An 18,027-nucleotide genomic window follows, 5' to 3' on the forward strand; every position below is an offset into this window, starting at 1 on the left:
CATACCTCATTTAACTTCTTGTGACCTTTTGTGAAAATCTGTGTAGTACTTTATACAGTGATGTCAATTGAATGAAAAGTTCTGCCACACAACTAATTCCTCAACATGGTGTTTTGTTTGAGTCCTCTATGTAAACTCCTGACAAAGCTTCCTATAATCCCCTTCTGCTTTACAACAAGGGTTTAACAAGATAAGAATTGATGCAAAGCATCAAAGGGCGTCGGAAATTTTAGTGTAAAAGGCACTCAATGAAGTTACATGGAACGATTTTTTGTCTACTGTAAATATAAATATATTGACCGATTATTTTAAACAAAATAGAAAAAGATATTGGTATAACCATTATCTATGATTTTGTGTTATAACCCCCAAATAACCATTATCTATGATGTTGTGTTATAACCCCCAAATAACCATTATCTATGACTTTGTGTTGTAATCCCCAAATATTTCATAGTTCATTTTATTTACTTTGGTTTCCTTTTTTTACTGGCAGTTTTCATTAATGGCACAGTGTAGGTTTTAAAAAATCTGCTTCATCTTGTAAGCGTAATTTCATATTTTTCTCAACTTCAAGGGGAGATGATTCTGAACTTATTCTTACGTTGCTCATTTACGACAGGGGTCGAGTACTCATTGATATGAAAACACTGTAAAAGTTTTAATGTGTTTACGAACCCCCCCCCCACCCTCTCACACATATATTTCATGGGCATAATAAAAACAAAAAAACAATAAAACAGCATATTTATTTAAACTAAAATGTCTACATCAAAACAAAAAGTTAACATAGAACACAAATAAAATCATTTGATTTTACTGGGGCTTGAACCATGGGCCTCTCACATGTGAAGCGAGCTTGTAACTACCGTAATTACTCTATGTTTTCGGACACATAAAAATAATAATTTTTTTTCGTGTCCGAAAACTTAGATACGAAAAATATTCACAAAATACAGGTGTCCGAAAACTTACTGTCGACAATTGAAGTGTCCGAAATAGCGTCAATTGTATCAACAACTAAGGGTAATAGCACGCGCTTGTAAAATACCATGCCGTATAGTATAAATTACAGTTATATGTATTTGCACTGCATTTTAAATAATTTTAAATGCTTAATTTATTTGACAGATCGTTACTACAAGGTTGTACTTTGACCAACGAGTTCAAAGAAGAGCATGTGATGTACCGATACTCGCTAGTATGAACCTGTAATTAACGCAAAAAAGCAAACAATGAATTCTTTGTTGGTTTATTTCCGATAGTTGTTGTCTTACACCTTCCATTGTTCGTAAAACTTGCAATAGGGAGCATCACACTTTGAAGCGTTTAGTATTTGTCAGTTATTTTACTGAGAAGGGGAAGTACCATTGCGGTAGATAATAGCACAGTTCTGCTGTGACGTCACTAATTGCTAAGCTGACCGATACATAGGTCACGTGGTTTAACCACAGACAAAGGATTCACTCATGTGGATTCACTCATATTAATTGGCACTACCCCTGGTAATTGTCATAACGCTTATGCTATCGGGCGAAACCATTGATTCATACCGGTTTACAAGGTTATTTACCCTATAACGCAAATGTAATGGTCCGTTGCCCTCAGGCATGCACCTGTCATGTTTTATGATGTTAATCTGGTTGTAAAACCCCATGATCGAAGTGTCATTAGATATCGAAAACAGGACCGAAATTTGGTAAAATAGCGCTGTAAAAAAGACTGTCCGAAAACTTAGAGACATTAATTCTGGACGAAAACTCGTGTGTCCGAAAATTAAGAGTCACGAAAAATAATTATTTTTGCTAAAAAACGGGGTGTCCGAAAACTTAGTGTCCGAAAACATAGAGTAATTACGGTACTACACTACGGAACCGCGTGAAAAATTACCTTCTTACTAAGATATTAATAAGCTATTAATAGTCGGTTTAAATGTAAACCCAGAAGTTTAAACGCTGGATTGTGAGTGGGGTTAAAGGTCCATACCAAAGGGTCCATACCACTGGCAAGATACGGGTCAGGCCTGCGGCCTTCTATATGTGGTTCTTAAAAAAAACAACCTGTAGGAGGACTTGATAGTAATGAGACTCGGGTGCTGTGATGGTGCTCCTCATTGATAAGCGGCTGCTTCCTTTATCAAGACTCACTATTACAATTAATAATAAGTGTCGCGCTTCGTGCTCTATATTGCCTTTATTAGTAACTAGGTGGTTGCTAGGATAGTGGAACAAAGAAGTTTTGTTTTTATACAAAACCAGAAAGTTTCATCGGTTCGTGTATTTGCCCAGTCCATGTGATCCTTTATTATTGCCCAGTCCCTGTGATCAGTTATTAATTAAAAGAATTAGCTTTGCATTATTGGCGATAAATGTTGTAGTAAATGTAATAGGCACAAATGCAGTACTTATTTACACGAATTTACACAAAAAATCACCACTATGCAAGATATTCTGACAACAAAAATATATTCATTGATCTGTAAAATAACTTCTCCTGCCATAAGCGAAAAAAAAAACGTATTACATACTAGTCGCCGCACTTCAGTGCGACGCCAATAAAGGCAAATGAAGCTGAATAAATGATACACATTGTGGATGTAGCTGCAAACATAATGCAAATCCTCTGTTGGCCATGTTTACTGATTCAATTAATAGAATATTGTAGCAGAATCTCGAACTTGAGTATACACTGCTTCAGTGGGATTTGAACTTGTCTACACAAATCATGCACTTAATCATAAAACCAACACTACTATTGGATATCTTACCCCACTGTGTGTCATTGAGACAACTTTTTATAGCTAAATGTAAATACCACTTTTTCATATATTTATATACTTTTCATTTTTTGGTTCCAATTTTGTCATTCTTTATTTAACTTAAATTCAATTCTATTCATTTTCAATTCCCCATTGATAGGGCTCTATAATTTATATCGTATTTGCCATCCAATTTATAATAATCAAATTAATTATCTTTAATCTGCTCTGAAAAGAATTTAAGCCAGAACAATAAGGGGAAAATATACAAACACTTGTGCACCATTTAAACCTTTTAATCACAAAGCATGGGACAGCATACAATATGATTGGTGGGTTTCAGATTATACTCTGAATAAAAAGCTTTACTACTGGTTCTTATGAGAAGACATTTATTGCTTGGTTTTCATTATAAATGTAATCTTATGAATAAACAAGAGATGAGTTTGTCAGAAACACAATGCCCCTTACTGTGCGCTTTGATTTATTTTTGATTATATCCCTTTAAAAAATACTACTTCCCTTGTAAAAATGATCTGTACCTGCCAAATGATAAATAGAAATTATCTCACTTAAAAGCTTGTCACTTCCCTCGGATTTGTGGGTTTTTTTACCTTTGACCTTGAAGGATGACCTTGACCTTTCACCACTCAAAATGTGCAGCTCCATGATATACACATGCATGCCAAATATCAAGTTGCTATCTTCAATATTGCAAAAGTTATTGCAAAACTTTAACCAAGGTTAAAGTTTTCCACAGAATGACAGACAGACAGGCCACAAACAACATACCTCCCATCATTCGGTCCGGGGGCATAAAAAAAACATTTTGTACAAATAAAAGTGTAACGCCATGTAATGAAAGAAACATGTTAATCTACTGGTATTTGAAATCGATTCTCATTTAGGTATTTTGAAGTTTTATAAATAAAAAAACATAAGGTGGATAAATGGAATATAAAATACAACCACAATAACTCAAAGCAAGTTATAACTACATATATAGCATGACAGCAACTGCCGTTTACAAAATGTGAACGATAAAGTAACCATTATTACACTATAGCTATGTTGTTGTTTTAAATTAATTTTATTATTGGTATGTCTTGAACATGTGTTTAAAAGTTGCTGGAATTTAAAATTATTTTATATCTGAAGAAAGTAACTACACTTGTAACATGGTGCAACAGAATGAGCTGCTTTAACATACATAACAAAAGTATCATTCCTCAAGTCTATTTCTAAATAATTAAGTTGAAATATCAATAAAATTCTATGACTTTCAAGTCTGTTTAAAAAAAGCATTGTCATAAAAAAGCATCCTCCTTATGCAACAAATGCATTATCACCCAGTAAAAATTTTCTAATCAAAACACGAATCAAGCATGCGTAAAAAACGGATGTTGGCATCTATCTTTTATACCTTGATTAGTTGTAAATGGGGGTAGACAGAGAACATTAGAATAGTTTATTTCAAAGTACTATTTCGTTCTGTTTTGTCACATTTGTTATTGATATTGCAACTTTAATTACACAAATTTCAGTACAGCAGTCAATGACTATAAGTCGCAAAATTCAGCAAAAGTATTACTTAAAACAGATGCAATATGGTAAATTAATTTGCTGGTACAGAAGCATGAATTACACACATAATGATTAAGATTTATTACATAGAAAATAAGAAAAATATCATATCTATATAACAAAACCCAAGACATGATAAATTTAAAAAAAAAGAAAAAAAGAAAAGCTACCCAAACAAAGATAAGCAGCCTTTTTCAAAGGAATAAGAACATACGTAACTGAATACTCATTGGAAACATTTCTTCCAGTATTAAATAATTAATATAATTAATTAATAATTCAAGCACATGTTATCATATTTAAAATGAATGGCACAACCAGGCCTTCATAAAAAAAACTCTGTCCACGAAGCATTACCGTTACCTATATACATTGAAAATGTAAATTAAGAGCTTCACAATCCCACATCTCTCTGTAAACTGCAGGGTCCTGTTGTTCAAAACTGTAATAGTTGGTTACAATAAATTGTTAACAATTGAAAACAAATTTCTCTTTCTGAACTGGCATAAACTTAGCTATGAAGGCTGAACTCTGCAAAATTGGTAACTACTGTGTACTGCTTAAAACAGATGTTTTTATACCAAGATAGAATATGTGCATTTTAAAGTTTAGCATGGTTATCGTTAAACATCATGTAACCTTTTTAACAACTGAGCCCTGGATATCAGTTACGCTAAAACTCATTCCAACATAAACACGGACATTCTTTCCCATACAATACATTCCATCGATGTCAGATTTAAAACATCTGTTTATGCAGGTTTGATACAGATTGTAAAGTTCTATACTGAGTAATCTGCACTTGCAATAAAAAAATCTACTTAATGCACTGCCTCTGATTAAAATGTCAGGCACACACTGTATGGTAAAAATTTAATACATTTGTGACATACAGGATAATGCATGTGCACTCAATCTTATCTGATTACCAGCTTAAAATACATCACATAAGGTGACAATCTAAGCAATATGCACTGACACTCTAAGTCATTCTAGATCATTGTATTTGTAACATGTACCTAAATATTTCACAAAGGGATCCACTGACAATGTTAGCCAAGTCCAAGGGCTTCCACAAGCTCAAAATTTTCTTTAGCCAACTTTGCCTCACTATAGAAAACTCTTATTTAATTTGGGCAATTTATGGAGAAAAACTTGCAGCGAAATAACATTTTCTTTAGCCATATGGCCAAAGTTCCTTTTATATACATCTTCGCAAAGCCTGTTGCTTTCTCACTAACTTTTTGTCATGCTAATCTCTTTATCTCATCAACAAACTTGCGCATAAGGGGTCAGCACATCCCTTGAGAACCACACACTAATTGCCTTACGAAGTCAAAACCTTCTGACAGTGCTCATACAGAGATACAACTCCTACTCCCCATCAGCAACTGCAACTAAGGTATCAAGGCTTGGCACAACAGTCTTGTGGCACATTCCTGTTCATCAGGAATGTGTGTACCCCTAATGCACACGCACTCATTTTCAGGCCTTGATCTGTATAACCTAAGTGCATTCATATCATGTAGGGACATAATTAAAACCCTATCCTCCCTCTATCAAATTCCACCATCTTTCTTACAAACAAAGTGTTCATGGGTTGAAAGAATTGAATTTGTTCACAAATGCTCTTAATACTTTGTAAATATGATGGTATAATGAGTATTCACCTGGAAATCTGTCATACTCAGCAAAAATCTAAAGTTAGTATTTAATTAATATTGTGTTACATGAACATCAGAAACTATTTTACAATCATTATAATTACAATAAATTTTGTTTGTATTAAAATATGTTTGATAATCAATTTGTGAAAATACTTTAGGTGAAGGGTATACACAAATGTTTAAGGAGGAACAAATTTTCACATCAACCAAAAACCAAACGATCTCTCTCACACACAAAGCGTGAGAGAGAACATAGGGTTAGTCAGGTTACATTATCAACCAATGGTATTAGTAGACTAGTGCTATCTGTGTTGGTCAAAGCCCCGAGTATCATCTGGCCCTTTTGGATCACGCAGTATCTGAACTTTGCCTGTCTGCATCTTGGAACCATCTTCTGGCTTCACAATCTTCATGGGGCTAATTACAGAACATAGCATGTGGATTACAATTATGTAAACCATGAATTTCATACATCTGATTAAGCAATAGGAGAAGAAATATGGGACAGATTCAATAAGGCTTTGACTGTATTGCAAGCCATACAGGTTCTCCCTACCATTTAAAACCTCCACTAATAAAACATTGTGCACTACATCCATATTAAAACTTATATCTACATGTGTAAAATTTGATAAACTTATGTGATTTCCATTTGACACATAGTATTAAAGGTTTAGTTTTTTAAACTATTTTTCTTATAAAGAAATTTGACCTGGTTTTGTGGGTTCTGTGCATTTAAAAATAATTACTTTTTTTAATTTTGGACCATTACTTAATATCTGCCCTGTTGGACAAACTGCCATACAGAACACAGTTTCATTGATAGCTAACAAGCAAGATGCCAAATTTTATCATTTTTACGTATCCATTTTAAACATTGATAATAAGTAAAATTTGATATAACAAGAGATTGCCAAGCAATATGGTCCCCTACCGGTGGAAATCCACCATTGTCAGAATTATTTTTTTTTATTTGTTGCCATAGCAACCAGAATTCTTGACGTAGGAACAAAATGAAATGATGTGCATAATCTCCCTATTGTCATCTATCCATGTTTCAAGTTTCATGAAAAAATATAAAACTTTTAAAGTTATCGCAGGATAAAATATTTTCAGCAATATTTCTAGTCTATTTGTTAATATTTCTAGTCTATTTGTTGCCATAGCAACCAGAATTCTTGATGTAGGAACAAAATGAAATGACGTGCATTATCTCTATAATGCCATCTATCCATGTTTCAAGTTTCATGAAAACATATGAAGTTATCGCAGGATCCAGAAAAGTGTGACAGACTGACTGACTGACTGACAGAGCGCAAACCAGAAGTCCCCTCCGGTTTTACCGGTAGGGGACAATAATAGCACAAGACAGATGCCAGAAAAAATTTCACTATGATAAATGTTTTGCCCGAAACATACAGGAAAATAACTTTCTTTCCTGAATGTTAACCCGCCGTAAGTAAGCAGAACAATGCTTAACTAAACCCCTGGGTGTATTAGACTTCAGGTTGGTTCATTGAAAGGCATGATGAATTTTGCTACTTGTGGATGATCATGGGTTATAATACTGAATGCTATGAATATTGCTACCAGGTTTTATATATATGTATATACATGTAATTATTGTTTGTACTTCTAATTGTTATAATTTGTTTTCAATAAAAGCATTTGTTAAGAGTTTAAGACTGAAATTAGTTACAATACTATAAAACATTCACCTATGCCTTAACATCTAGATAGCTTTCTAAACAATCACAGAACTGATTTTGGAAACAGCAAGGAGAGGAAAATGCCAAAATGTCCTTACAGAATTCTCTTAAACTCTTCACTTTATAGTAATCCAGATAGTTAAGATATAGGAGGCAAAATGTCACACCTGACAACATAGGTAAAACAAAGGAGGAGAAATCACATCCCTGACATTGGTAAAATATGAGGAGAAATCAAACCCCTGACAATGTAACAGGTATGTAAAATCTAGAAGTACCGTTGCTGTGGTGAAGGCTGTGTGGCGTTGTTGTTGGTGTTGTCTGCGCCTGTGTAGCCCTCCCCCAAGATACGTCTCCTGGCCTCATTGTACTCTGCCTCACGTTGCTGAATGCTCTTCTGAGGACCTTTAAGGTTCCTGGAGTCACATCAACAAAACATCTTAATACTTCAGTTCCCAAAAAATAACAGTAATTTCATTGAGACGCTTGTTCTATAAGTTTAATACAGTCTAATTTTGCAGCATACAAGCCGTGTTAGTATATAAAGTATTCAAGGCTAAATAGTCAATGTCCAGCCTACTAAACAGTTTGGAGTTTCCAAAGGATTTCTTAACCACAGTTAAGGTTAAACTTTGTGGGAAAACTAAAATCATTTCAAAGTTATTTAAAAAAAATTACAAAACCAAATTGATTTTTATTTATTAAATTAATGTTATAAACAAGGGCTGTTTGTAAAACATGCATGCCCCCCATATGGGCTCTCTGTTGTAGTGACAGCCATTGTGTGAATATGTTTTTTGTCACTGTGACCTTGACCTTTGACCTAGTGACCTGAAAATCAATAGGGGTCATCTGCCAGTCATGATCAATATACCTATGAAGTTTCATGATCCTAGCCATAACCCTTCTTGAGTTATAATCCGGAAACCATTTTACTATTTAGGGTCACCGTGACCTTGACCTTTGACCTAGTGACCTGAAAATTGATAGGGGTCATCTGCCAGTCATGATCAATCTACCTATCAAGTTTCATGATCCTAGGAATAAGGGTTCTTCAGTTATCATCCGGAAACCATTTTACTATTTCGGGTCACCGTGCACTTGACCTTTGACCTAGTGACCTCAAAATTGATAGGGGTCATCTGCGAGTCATGATCAATGTACCTATGAAGTTTCATGATCCTAGGCATAAGCGTTCTTGAGTTATCATCCGGAAACCATTTTACTATTTCGGGTCACCATGACCTTGACCTTTGTCCTAATGACCTCAAAATCAATAGGGGTCATCTGCAAGTCATGATCAATCTACATATCAAGTTTCATGATCCTAGGCATAAGCGTTCTTGAGTTATCATCCGGAAACCATTTTACTATTTCGGGTCACCATGACCTTGACCTTTGACCTAGTGACCTGAAAATCAATAGGGGTCATCTGCCAGCCATTATCAATCTACCTACGAAGTTTCATGATCCTAGGCATAAGCGTTCTTGAGTTATCATCCGGAAACCATTTTACTATTTCGGGTCACTGTGACCTTGACCTTTGACCTAGTGACCTCAAAATCAATAGGGGTCATCTGCGAGTCATGATCAATCTACCTATAAAGTTTCATGATCCTAGGCCTAAGCGTTCTTGAGTTATCATCCAGAAACCATTTTACTATTTCGGGTCACTGTGACCTTGACCTTTGACCTAGTGACCTGAAAATCAATAGGGGTCATCTGAGAGTCATGATCAATCTACCTATCAAGTTTCATGGTCCTAGGCCTAAGCATTCTTGTGTTATCATCCGGAAACCATTTTACTATTTCGGGTCACCGTGACCTTGACCTTTAACCTTGTGACCTCAAAATCAATAGGGGTCATCTGCGAGTCATGATCAATGTACCTATGAAGTTTCATGATCCTAGGCCCAAGCGTTCTTGAGTTATCATCCGGAAACCACCTGGTGGACGGACCGACCGACAGACCGACATGTGCAAAGCAATATACCCCCTCTTCTTCGAAGGGGGGCATAATAATCTGTAATTGCTGATGAATAACAGTAAAACTCTTTTTTAACATTAGTGTTACATTAAACATTTAATGCTGGACAAATTTATAGAACTGTGAACAGAAGACGAATGAGAATTGTTATTTGCAGCCTGAATTTTATGGTACCTGTGAGGGTACATGTCCAGGTAGAAGAAAAGTACGGAAGATAGATATTCACTATATAAAGGGATTATTTTGTGAAGTTATAACCGACATAATATTTTTGCTTTGATACAATTTTGCATGCTAGCATTATTTGAAACTGTGTATGAAGTTAAGTTTTCTTAAATTGAAGTGTTTTTGATAATTGCAAATAAATCATATAAATTCAGGTGGATGGCTATGTTCACTTAATAATAGATCAGTGTTAAACATTCTTTGTAATCCCTGATTTATTACCTGGCACGTTCTGCATTGGTTGGTGCCTTTTCATTCTTCCTTTGCAAGATTTTCACCTGAGGGGCATACTGAGTCCGGCTTGATTCCTCTCTCAACTGTGTAACAGCTTCACCATTGCTGCTGTATAAATATATATGAAACTAGGGAAAAAGTTGTTAATGGTTGTGCACAAAGTTTTGTCCCAGATTAGCCTGTGCAGAGACACCACTTTCCGAATATACGGAATATTTCGTTTAAAGAAAGTCTCTTCTAAACAAAACATACATTCCAGACTGAAAGTGTGATCCCTGATTAGCCTGAGCAGACTTGAGCTACACCAGGATGAGAGAAACAGTATTATATCATGTGCCCCTTTAATTATTTGAAATTACCTATTGACAATCAGTGAAATACAAAACTGATGTAGTTAACATTGCACAACAAACACACAAAGTTGCAAATTATGTGCATTATTGTTGTCATAAAAAATTAAAAACACTTCATGCTATGAAGAGAGCACCCTGCCAACCCAAAGTTTGATCCTGCCCTTTTGGAACCCCACCATGCCCTATTGATGATCACATTATTACCGGTATACAGGTTATCGTATTTGAAGTTTAAAGAAATTAATTCAATTATCACATTCAAACAAGTTTACCAGTAATTAATTATAGAAACAGTTTTTCAAATAAAAATACATGTATCACAGGGCCCTCAATCTATTAAATCTGCCGCCGAAATTCGGCGGCAGTCCCCCACCTGAAAAGTATACTTTTTTCCTTTTTTGGGAGGAAAAATTTTTTTTTTTTTTTTTTTAATAATAGAAAAATGTGTCTCATGATTATTATATCTCAATTCTATTCAATTTAATCTTTGCAAACATACTAAGTTATGAAAAATGCAATGAATATAGTGCAAACATGTACAAATGTAATAATGAGAGAGTAAGTAAAAAAATCCCCCAAAAAGGGAAACGCCGCGAAAATTCCCCCTCCTAAGGGCTGCGGACCCCTTCCCCCAAAGTAGTGTGAGGGCGCTGTATCAAATATATACATGTACTTGTAAAACACACGTTATATTGAGAATATGCCACAGAAATAATAATATCTGAACATGCTAAATTTGCTATTTGACAAATAAGCACCCTACACTTTTCAAATCTTAGCCAGAGCACTGAGACATGAACCAATTTGATGCAAATGTATTTGACATCCCAGGGTTTGTAATTGTATGGCTTTGTCTGTCCCAACTCTGCACAGTATTGTCCCTTTCTTAGTTATATCTACCGGGTAAGCTACATACAAGTGAAAATGGGTCTTATGCCATATATGGCCAGTGTAGTTCTGGATTAGCATTATAAGATCCAATTGTCACATGTCCATGGTCATATATGCCAGTTACTAAGCTTACATTATCATCTTAATTGATCCAAAAGGTTAAAAATTTGAATCTCTTAAGCTATACTTAGTTTGTATCATGTAAGCATAACCAAATTATCCATTATAATTGATGTCCTGAATTTTTTACCAGCCATTTGTTGTCCTAGCTGAAAGTTTGATGTCTTGCAGTTTTTGCTCCAGCACCTAGTGAAAAGAAAAGATTTCATTGGTCAATGTAGCACACAGTTTTGATACAAAAATCACTTCAACAACAAATGTGAAGCAGATAAATTGGTGTTATGCTTATACAAAGGTCAATATGATTGCTTTTCAAATAGAACATTTAGGATTTAACTGATTTTAAGTTCTGTTACATTATGTGTTATGTTCTGATTCATTATGTGTTTATGTGAAATAACTAGGGATGGCATCGAATACCAATATCGGTATTCGAATGTTCGCAAATTCATTCAATCGAATATTCGAATATTCGCATAAAACGGCTGGATTGATTTTACCTTGTTATGTAATAATTTCCATTGGTTTGTAAGTTATATCCGTTTGCTAAATACGCGGCTGTTTATTAACGTTGCTATCGAATAATTGTATCGCTGTCGACTAAGGGTATCACGTTTACAGATTTTTCTAAACGTTTAAACGGAATGAAATAAACGAAACGATACCGTTCAAACGGTATCCAGACGTCCGTTTTAAAAGCATCAGTGCCATCACATTTCCAAACTGAAAGAAGTGATTATTTCCGGAAGTTATATTTAGTTCATAACCCATTTGCACAATGACGTCATATTAAAACCAACTGTTCTCGTCGTTTTCTAACCATTGAGTTACGCGTTTTCTACTTACATGCCGTTATATTTTGTAACAAAGATGAATTAATATTTAACCCACATTTCTTCAATAAGAGCACACCGGTGTTAATTGTTTTTATTGTTTTACTTAACAAGATGTACATCAAAACGAGTATCTGTTCATTAAATTAAAAATGAATGCCGATGAATAAACTGCGGGAAATTTTATTCATGCACTTCATGCCGACGCGCGTTGAATTTTCAAGACGATTAGGGGCATGATCATGCAAGAAATAGCGGGAAACTTTTCCCGAGCACTTCGTGCCGATGCGGGTTAAATATTCAAGACGTCTAGGTCGTACAGGTATATTGTTATGTCTACGGTACTGTGAATAAGGGCCATCTGGCGCACGTGATACAAATACGAGTCTTTTTCAGCAGCTTTCAATGAGTTTTGCAACATCGTAATGTAATGAATTAAATGAATTCTGTTGACATTGCCTGTCGTTTAAACGTTTATTGTTTTTGTAAACGTGTTTGAGCAAAACACGAAACGCAATCAATTAAACGTTTAAACGTGATACCCTTACTGTCGACTAATACTATGACCGATACTGTGATCGGGCACAAATAGAATGAAAAACATCATGTCATAGAATTTTATTTTTTAATGATTCCACAGATTTGTAGCAGACCGCGCATATGTAAAACTAAGTTTACACACATTACACGTTGCGGTCTTCTTATCCACAGACCGTGTAAAGTATTCCATACGACACCATTCCATACTGCAGAAGGGGCTGTTGGCATTTTCAAATTTGAATTATGATTCCTTGATGATTGTTTAATTTATATCATCTGTTACTTTTGAGTAATTCACACATTTTAATGGCTGTACATACTGTGATCACAAAACTTAATTATTATTCGCCAGTCAATTGAAACCGTGAATTGGCACCCCATTGGCAAACAACAGTCGGGGCCTTTCTTAGAGCGTGTATATTGCATTGCGCAATCAACACTGATACGAGCCGCGTTATCAGTTTGACACGACGAACATCACGTCAAACATGTTACTCCCAAGTGATTTCGGTTGCTTTTTAGTAAGCGGTTCGCAGTTCATTAAATATTGGTGAAATTACGTTTGGAAAAAAAATGCGAATATGCGAATATCATTTTTAATATTCGAATGCTGACCATTCAATCGAATATTCGATTATTCGAATAATTTTGCCATCCCTAGAAATAACCAATAAAATATATGCAATACATTACATATAGGACTGGCATTTCAATATCCAGCCTAACAAATATGCAATTTGGTTTCAGTGTCTTTAAAGGAAAATACCAGATTCTCGCAATAAGATAAATTTGCGTTCTAAATATATGATATTTCATTGTTGCTAAAAAGTGACAGGGTGGAAAGACCTGTGTGGTGATCTTTAATCTGACATAGTAAATTGGCATAAAGACATTAATTTGATCAATATTTTCACACTTTATATGTTGACAAGAGAAGAGGGACCAAAAAAGAGAAGGGAGTATGCTGCTATTTCACCCAGAAAATGTCCCTATTCAAAGTTTTAAGGAATACAAAATGCACAAGGGCAAGTCCATTAATGCTCGATTGGTCATTGTCGGCTCGGATACTACTTACATGTACCCCGGGTACTCTTAAGTATACTTACATGTACCCCGGGTACGGTAAAAATACTAAAATGTACCCGGGAATTTAAACGCTAAATCGGTTGTTGTCGGCTATTTTTTTAAATAAATTATGTCACATGTATGTCAATTTTCAGTTAAATGGCCTCTATATTATCGAAACTCATACTCAAACAGCATGTTGATGCAGTTTGTTTTTTTTAAATTGTTTAAGATAAACAATACCGTTTTAAAGTAATAGCGCGTTTTCCGACATCGGATTTTGGGCGGGAATACATGTACAACTTCAACTTATTTACTGTACCCAGGGTAAATGTAAGTATACTTAAGAGTACCCGGGGTACATGTAAGTAGTACCTGAGCTGAAAATGACCAATCGAGCTCCATTCATCATGATTCTGTATATCAAATTTTATAACAGTAAACTTCTTCTTTTTTTCTTCTTGATCACCAAATTCATTACATATGTTCATTTCAAACCATTACAGTAAAATCAATACTTATTTAACAGTGGCAAAGTGTTTGCAAACTGTGGCAAATAGTTATTGTGGAGAATTGTTTCTAATTCTAAATAATTAATTAAAGGCCCTGGAAAAAATGTTGCATTAAAGCTAATATTTGTTTCTCAAATTTTAAGTTTTAATTCAAGATATGTACAAAAAATGCACAAATTCAGATAAAAAATGTGATCTGTTTAAATTAAATAATAAATAGCGAAAATGATCACTGTCAGGTATACTTTGTTTGTTTCGAAATTAACTTTTTATTAAGCTCTTTCTTTTCCGATCAGATATTTGGTTTATTTTATTTAATAACCAAACAATTTTCTGTTATTGTATCAAGCCAATTCTTTGATAATAAATTGATGTCCAACATTAAGGTATAAACACTACAAAAACTGCGGTATAATACCAACATTATCATTTAATTCTTCCCAACTTTCTAAGATATCACTTTCGTCAGCCATTTTGAAAATTGCTTTTTGACGGTTACTGGTATTACCGGATTATTCAGGAATGTATTGCAATCTAAACAAGAAATATCTTTAAAAAAGATATACGGCGTAAATAGTTTAATGAATGAGATCAAGGATAGCGAATGTCTTTTTCTGTGCAGTTCTTAGCTGCATCACACGCAGTACGGGATGTTACGGGGAGTTTTCGCGGCTTATTTTACATTATAACATATTGCTGGTCATAAACCTATAGATACAAAACAGAAAACCAAAAGAAGAATGGAAGTGAAATTTAAACATATAAGTCAACCGGCCACACGAGAAGTATCCGTATTTATAGGCGCGTTCTTCGAACAAACCTGTTTCAGTGGATTGTCGGGCATTGCTATTTGATTCGATTATTAACAGTATCAATTATCATCGTGCAAATGCTTAAAGTGATATTATGGGCATTTTGCACTGTTGAATTGAGCTGAAAAGAATTAACAGGTCAAAATAGTTAGTTAAAATGTGGTTACTGATTAATTATCTGCAACTCACCTTGCTACCAGTTGTTTATAAAAATATATTTTATATTCGATATTCTTACGTGACCCACCCAGTCCTGTAAGCTGAAATGATCCGTAAAACAATTTCGTGTCTTTGTGTCGTATGAACAAATCTGCACTAAAACTAAATTTAGGTTCAACTCGTAAACGCATGATCAGTTGTCAAACGAAAGTACGGTTGATATTCAAATGCATTATTTTTCTCTTTCTGGTATATTGTTTTAGTATGATGATGCTGCATTAATTAATTTAAGTGTATATGAAGTAGAAACATCAAAAATAATCAACGGTTGCGATAGACACCTATAAACTGTTACATGCTCATAATATCACTTTAGTACATTAGGCAATATGGACGAATAATTATTGTTAAATTTATCAACAATAATATTTATCATTGTATTGTTGAAAACACATTAAGAATCTATTATTTACATACCATAATTATATTGCTGAATATCTTCATTTAACATATTTCTGGTCTAAAGAAAATTCCAGGTCACCTAGTTCACGGATAGCGTCTTTATTATATAACGATTATTTTACTGGCCGCCAACTCCGGTGATGACCTGTATATAAACTCTGAATGTCCGCGAATTGACCCGATATACCTCGCGGGTTGAAATGCAATGCTTTAAAGTGAGGCCTCGCTTCCATTGCTCTTTATACTTTTACATGTTAACATGTTGACAGGAATAAGGAAGTAAGTACTAAATATGAGAACATAGCCTTTTAAGTATAAACGCTCTTGCGCTGGTAATACTCTGAAAATAAAAGGTGTACGCACAAACTGTATTGATGTCGAGAATTGAGTGTAAAACTGTTCTATCTATTAAGCCTTTTCATTCGAGATAAAATTGTTTCATACAGTAAAACAGTGTTACAAAGACGCGGATATGTTTCCAATGTTCTGGTGGTATACTCAAATCAGCCAATGGAATAAATGAAGTGCATTCATTCGTACCTAGCCGCGGGAAATTTTATTGGAATTTTATTGGACACTTACAAAGGTCAGGCTAAGGTGAAAAGCTGGCTTATGCAGCTTACGCCGAATAAAAATACCGGATTTTACTTAATACAAAATAATAATTGATTTTAGTAAACAAAGTTTCGATATTTATAATAGCGTTGATATATTAAATTTGATTTTAAAATGATACGAAGCATATTTTTAAAAATGTTTGTCTCTGAACCAATAGTATGCACACATACGTTACAATAGTTTTTTAAGGCCGAGTTAACTTTTTTTACCAGAACACCTTTCAATAAGCAATGGCCTAAAACTTAATTAGTTGTTTTGGGAAATAATGCTTAAAGTATAAGTTTAAAGAGGATATCAAATTCTATAGTCTACAACTTAATGTTATAACGCTATTTTTTCGAATATATAAAAGAACGATTGGTTCAGAGATTTCAGGCTGATTTAGACTATTTAACCTTTTCCGAAAACTCTATTATTTCTTTATTTTTCTAGTACATGTTAAATGTTAAATGTAATATGCAAATCTATAAGCATAAATAAATTTGTGATTTTAACTTTAAATGTTCTGACGATGATCAATAGAGAAATTTGAAACATTTCAGGCCGATGCACATTTATTGAAAAGGATATATGTGCTTTTAAATTTTACTATTTCCTAATTTGTGTTTCTTATTTGAATATATACCATTTTTAAGGTAATAAAAAATCTATATATACAATGAAGTTTATGATTTTAACTGCAATAGCACCGTAGATATTCGGTATTGAAATTTTGAAAGTTTTCAGGCAGAGTGAGACAAATGTACAAAATTGTCTCTGCCTACAATTTAACTATTTCTTTATAAATACTATATGATTTACGTTTCGTTTAAAAGGTTATATAAACATGTGAGGGTATAAAACAAACTTTTAATTTTAACTTGAATTTTCCAGGACATATTTATATGGATCTTTGTAAGAATTTTGAATAATTCAAATTTTCTTTTGGAGAGTTACATAAAAGCCTTTGCCCTCATCTTTACTATTTCTCAATTGAAATTCATATTTGAATATTAATTTAGAGGTGTAAAAAGCTATAGAAAAAAAATAACTTAGCGATTTTAACTGAAGTAGTTCATAAAATATTCAGTACAGAAACTATTACAGATTTCAGGCCGAAGCGAAGTCTGCCTTTGACTTAAGCTGTTATTTTGTTTATGTTTCTTAATTAAGTATCATTTAAAAATAACATCTTAAATAATCTTAAGGCTGAAATAAAATTGATGAATTTATATTAAAGGGACCGTCAACCGCAATTGAAGAAAAAATGAAAAGCTCTAAAATACCGTATTTTTTACAATTATTAGTTTATATTGATTAAAATATCACGACTGGTATATTACATTACTTGAAAAAAGTTGTAAATTTTCATATTTTCAGTATATTCGGTAATAAATTTTACTGGGTATGTCTACCAGGTAACTACCAGTTAACTATAAATAACGCAAGTAGACTGATCATCATCGTCACGTGGTAAACCCATGAATGCAAATTGTGCATGCGTAGTGAATTGTATGTA

The 18,027-nt window shown here is 33.9% G+C and overlaps 1 protein-coding gene across 2 annotated transcripts; it reads right to left on the minus strand.

The window, feature by feature from the left end:
* Positions 1 to 735: 735 nt before the first annotated feature.
* Positions 736 to 14,983, minus strand: LOC127881847 (SUZ domain-containing protein 1-like). 2 transcript variants are annotated; one of them, XM_052429998.1, is made up of 5 exons: positions 14,901 to 14,983; positions 11,659 to 11,714; positions 10,153 to 10,269; positions 7,997 to 8,134; positions 736 to 6,426 (listed from the first exon to the last, which is right to left on the minus strand). In XM_052429998.1, exons 1-5 carry the CDS (start codon positions 14,949 to 14,951, stop codon positions 6,312 to 6,314), a joined length of 477 nt encoding a protein of 158 aa, XP_052285958.1. In that variant the 5' UTR covers positions 14,952 to 14,983; the 3' UTR covers positions 736 to 6,311. The 2 variants fall into 2 exon arrangements, with proteins under 2 accessions (XP_052285958.1, XP_052285957.1); XM_052429997.1 differs by having other exon boundaries at positions 10,153 to 10,272.
* Positions 14,984 to 18,027: the final 3,044 nt, after the last annotated feature.

The sequence above is a fragment of the Dreissena polymorpha genome, chromosome 5, assembly GCF_020536995.1.
Source record: "Dreissena polymorpha isolate Duluth1 chromosome 5, UMN_Dpol_1.0, whole genome shotgun sequence".
Classification (NCBI taxonomy): domain Eukaryota; kingdom Metazoa; phylum Mollusca; class Bivalvia; order Myida; family Dreissenidae; genus Dreissena; species Dreissena polymorpha.

Coding starts and splice junctions, on each gene's coding strand:
- LOC127881847 (XM_052429997.1), bottom strand. CDS start 14,951: ATGGCTGACGAAAGTGATATCTTAGAAAGTTGGGAAGAATTAAATGAT. Junction 10,273..11,658: donor GCTAGGACAACAAATGGCTG/GTAAAAAATTCA, acceptor ATATTTATACAG/CAGCAATGGTGAAGCTGTTA. Junction 6,427..7,996: donor CAGCCTTCACCACAGCAACG/GTACTTCTAGAT, acceptor TTCTGTAATTAG/CCCCATGAAGATTGTGAAGC.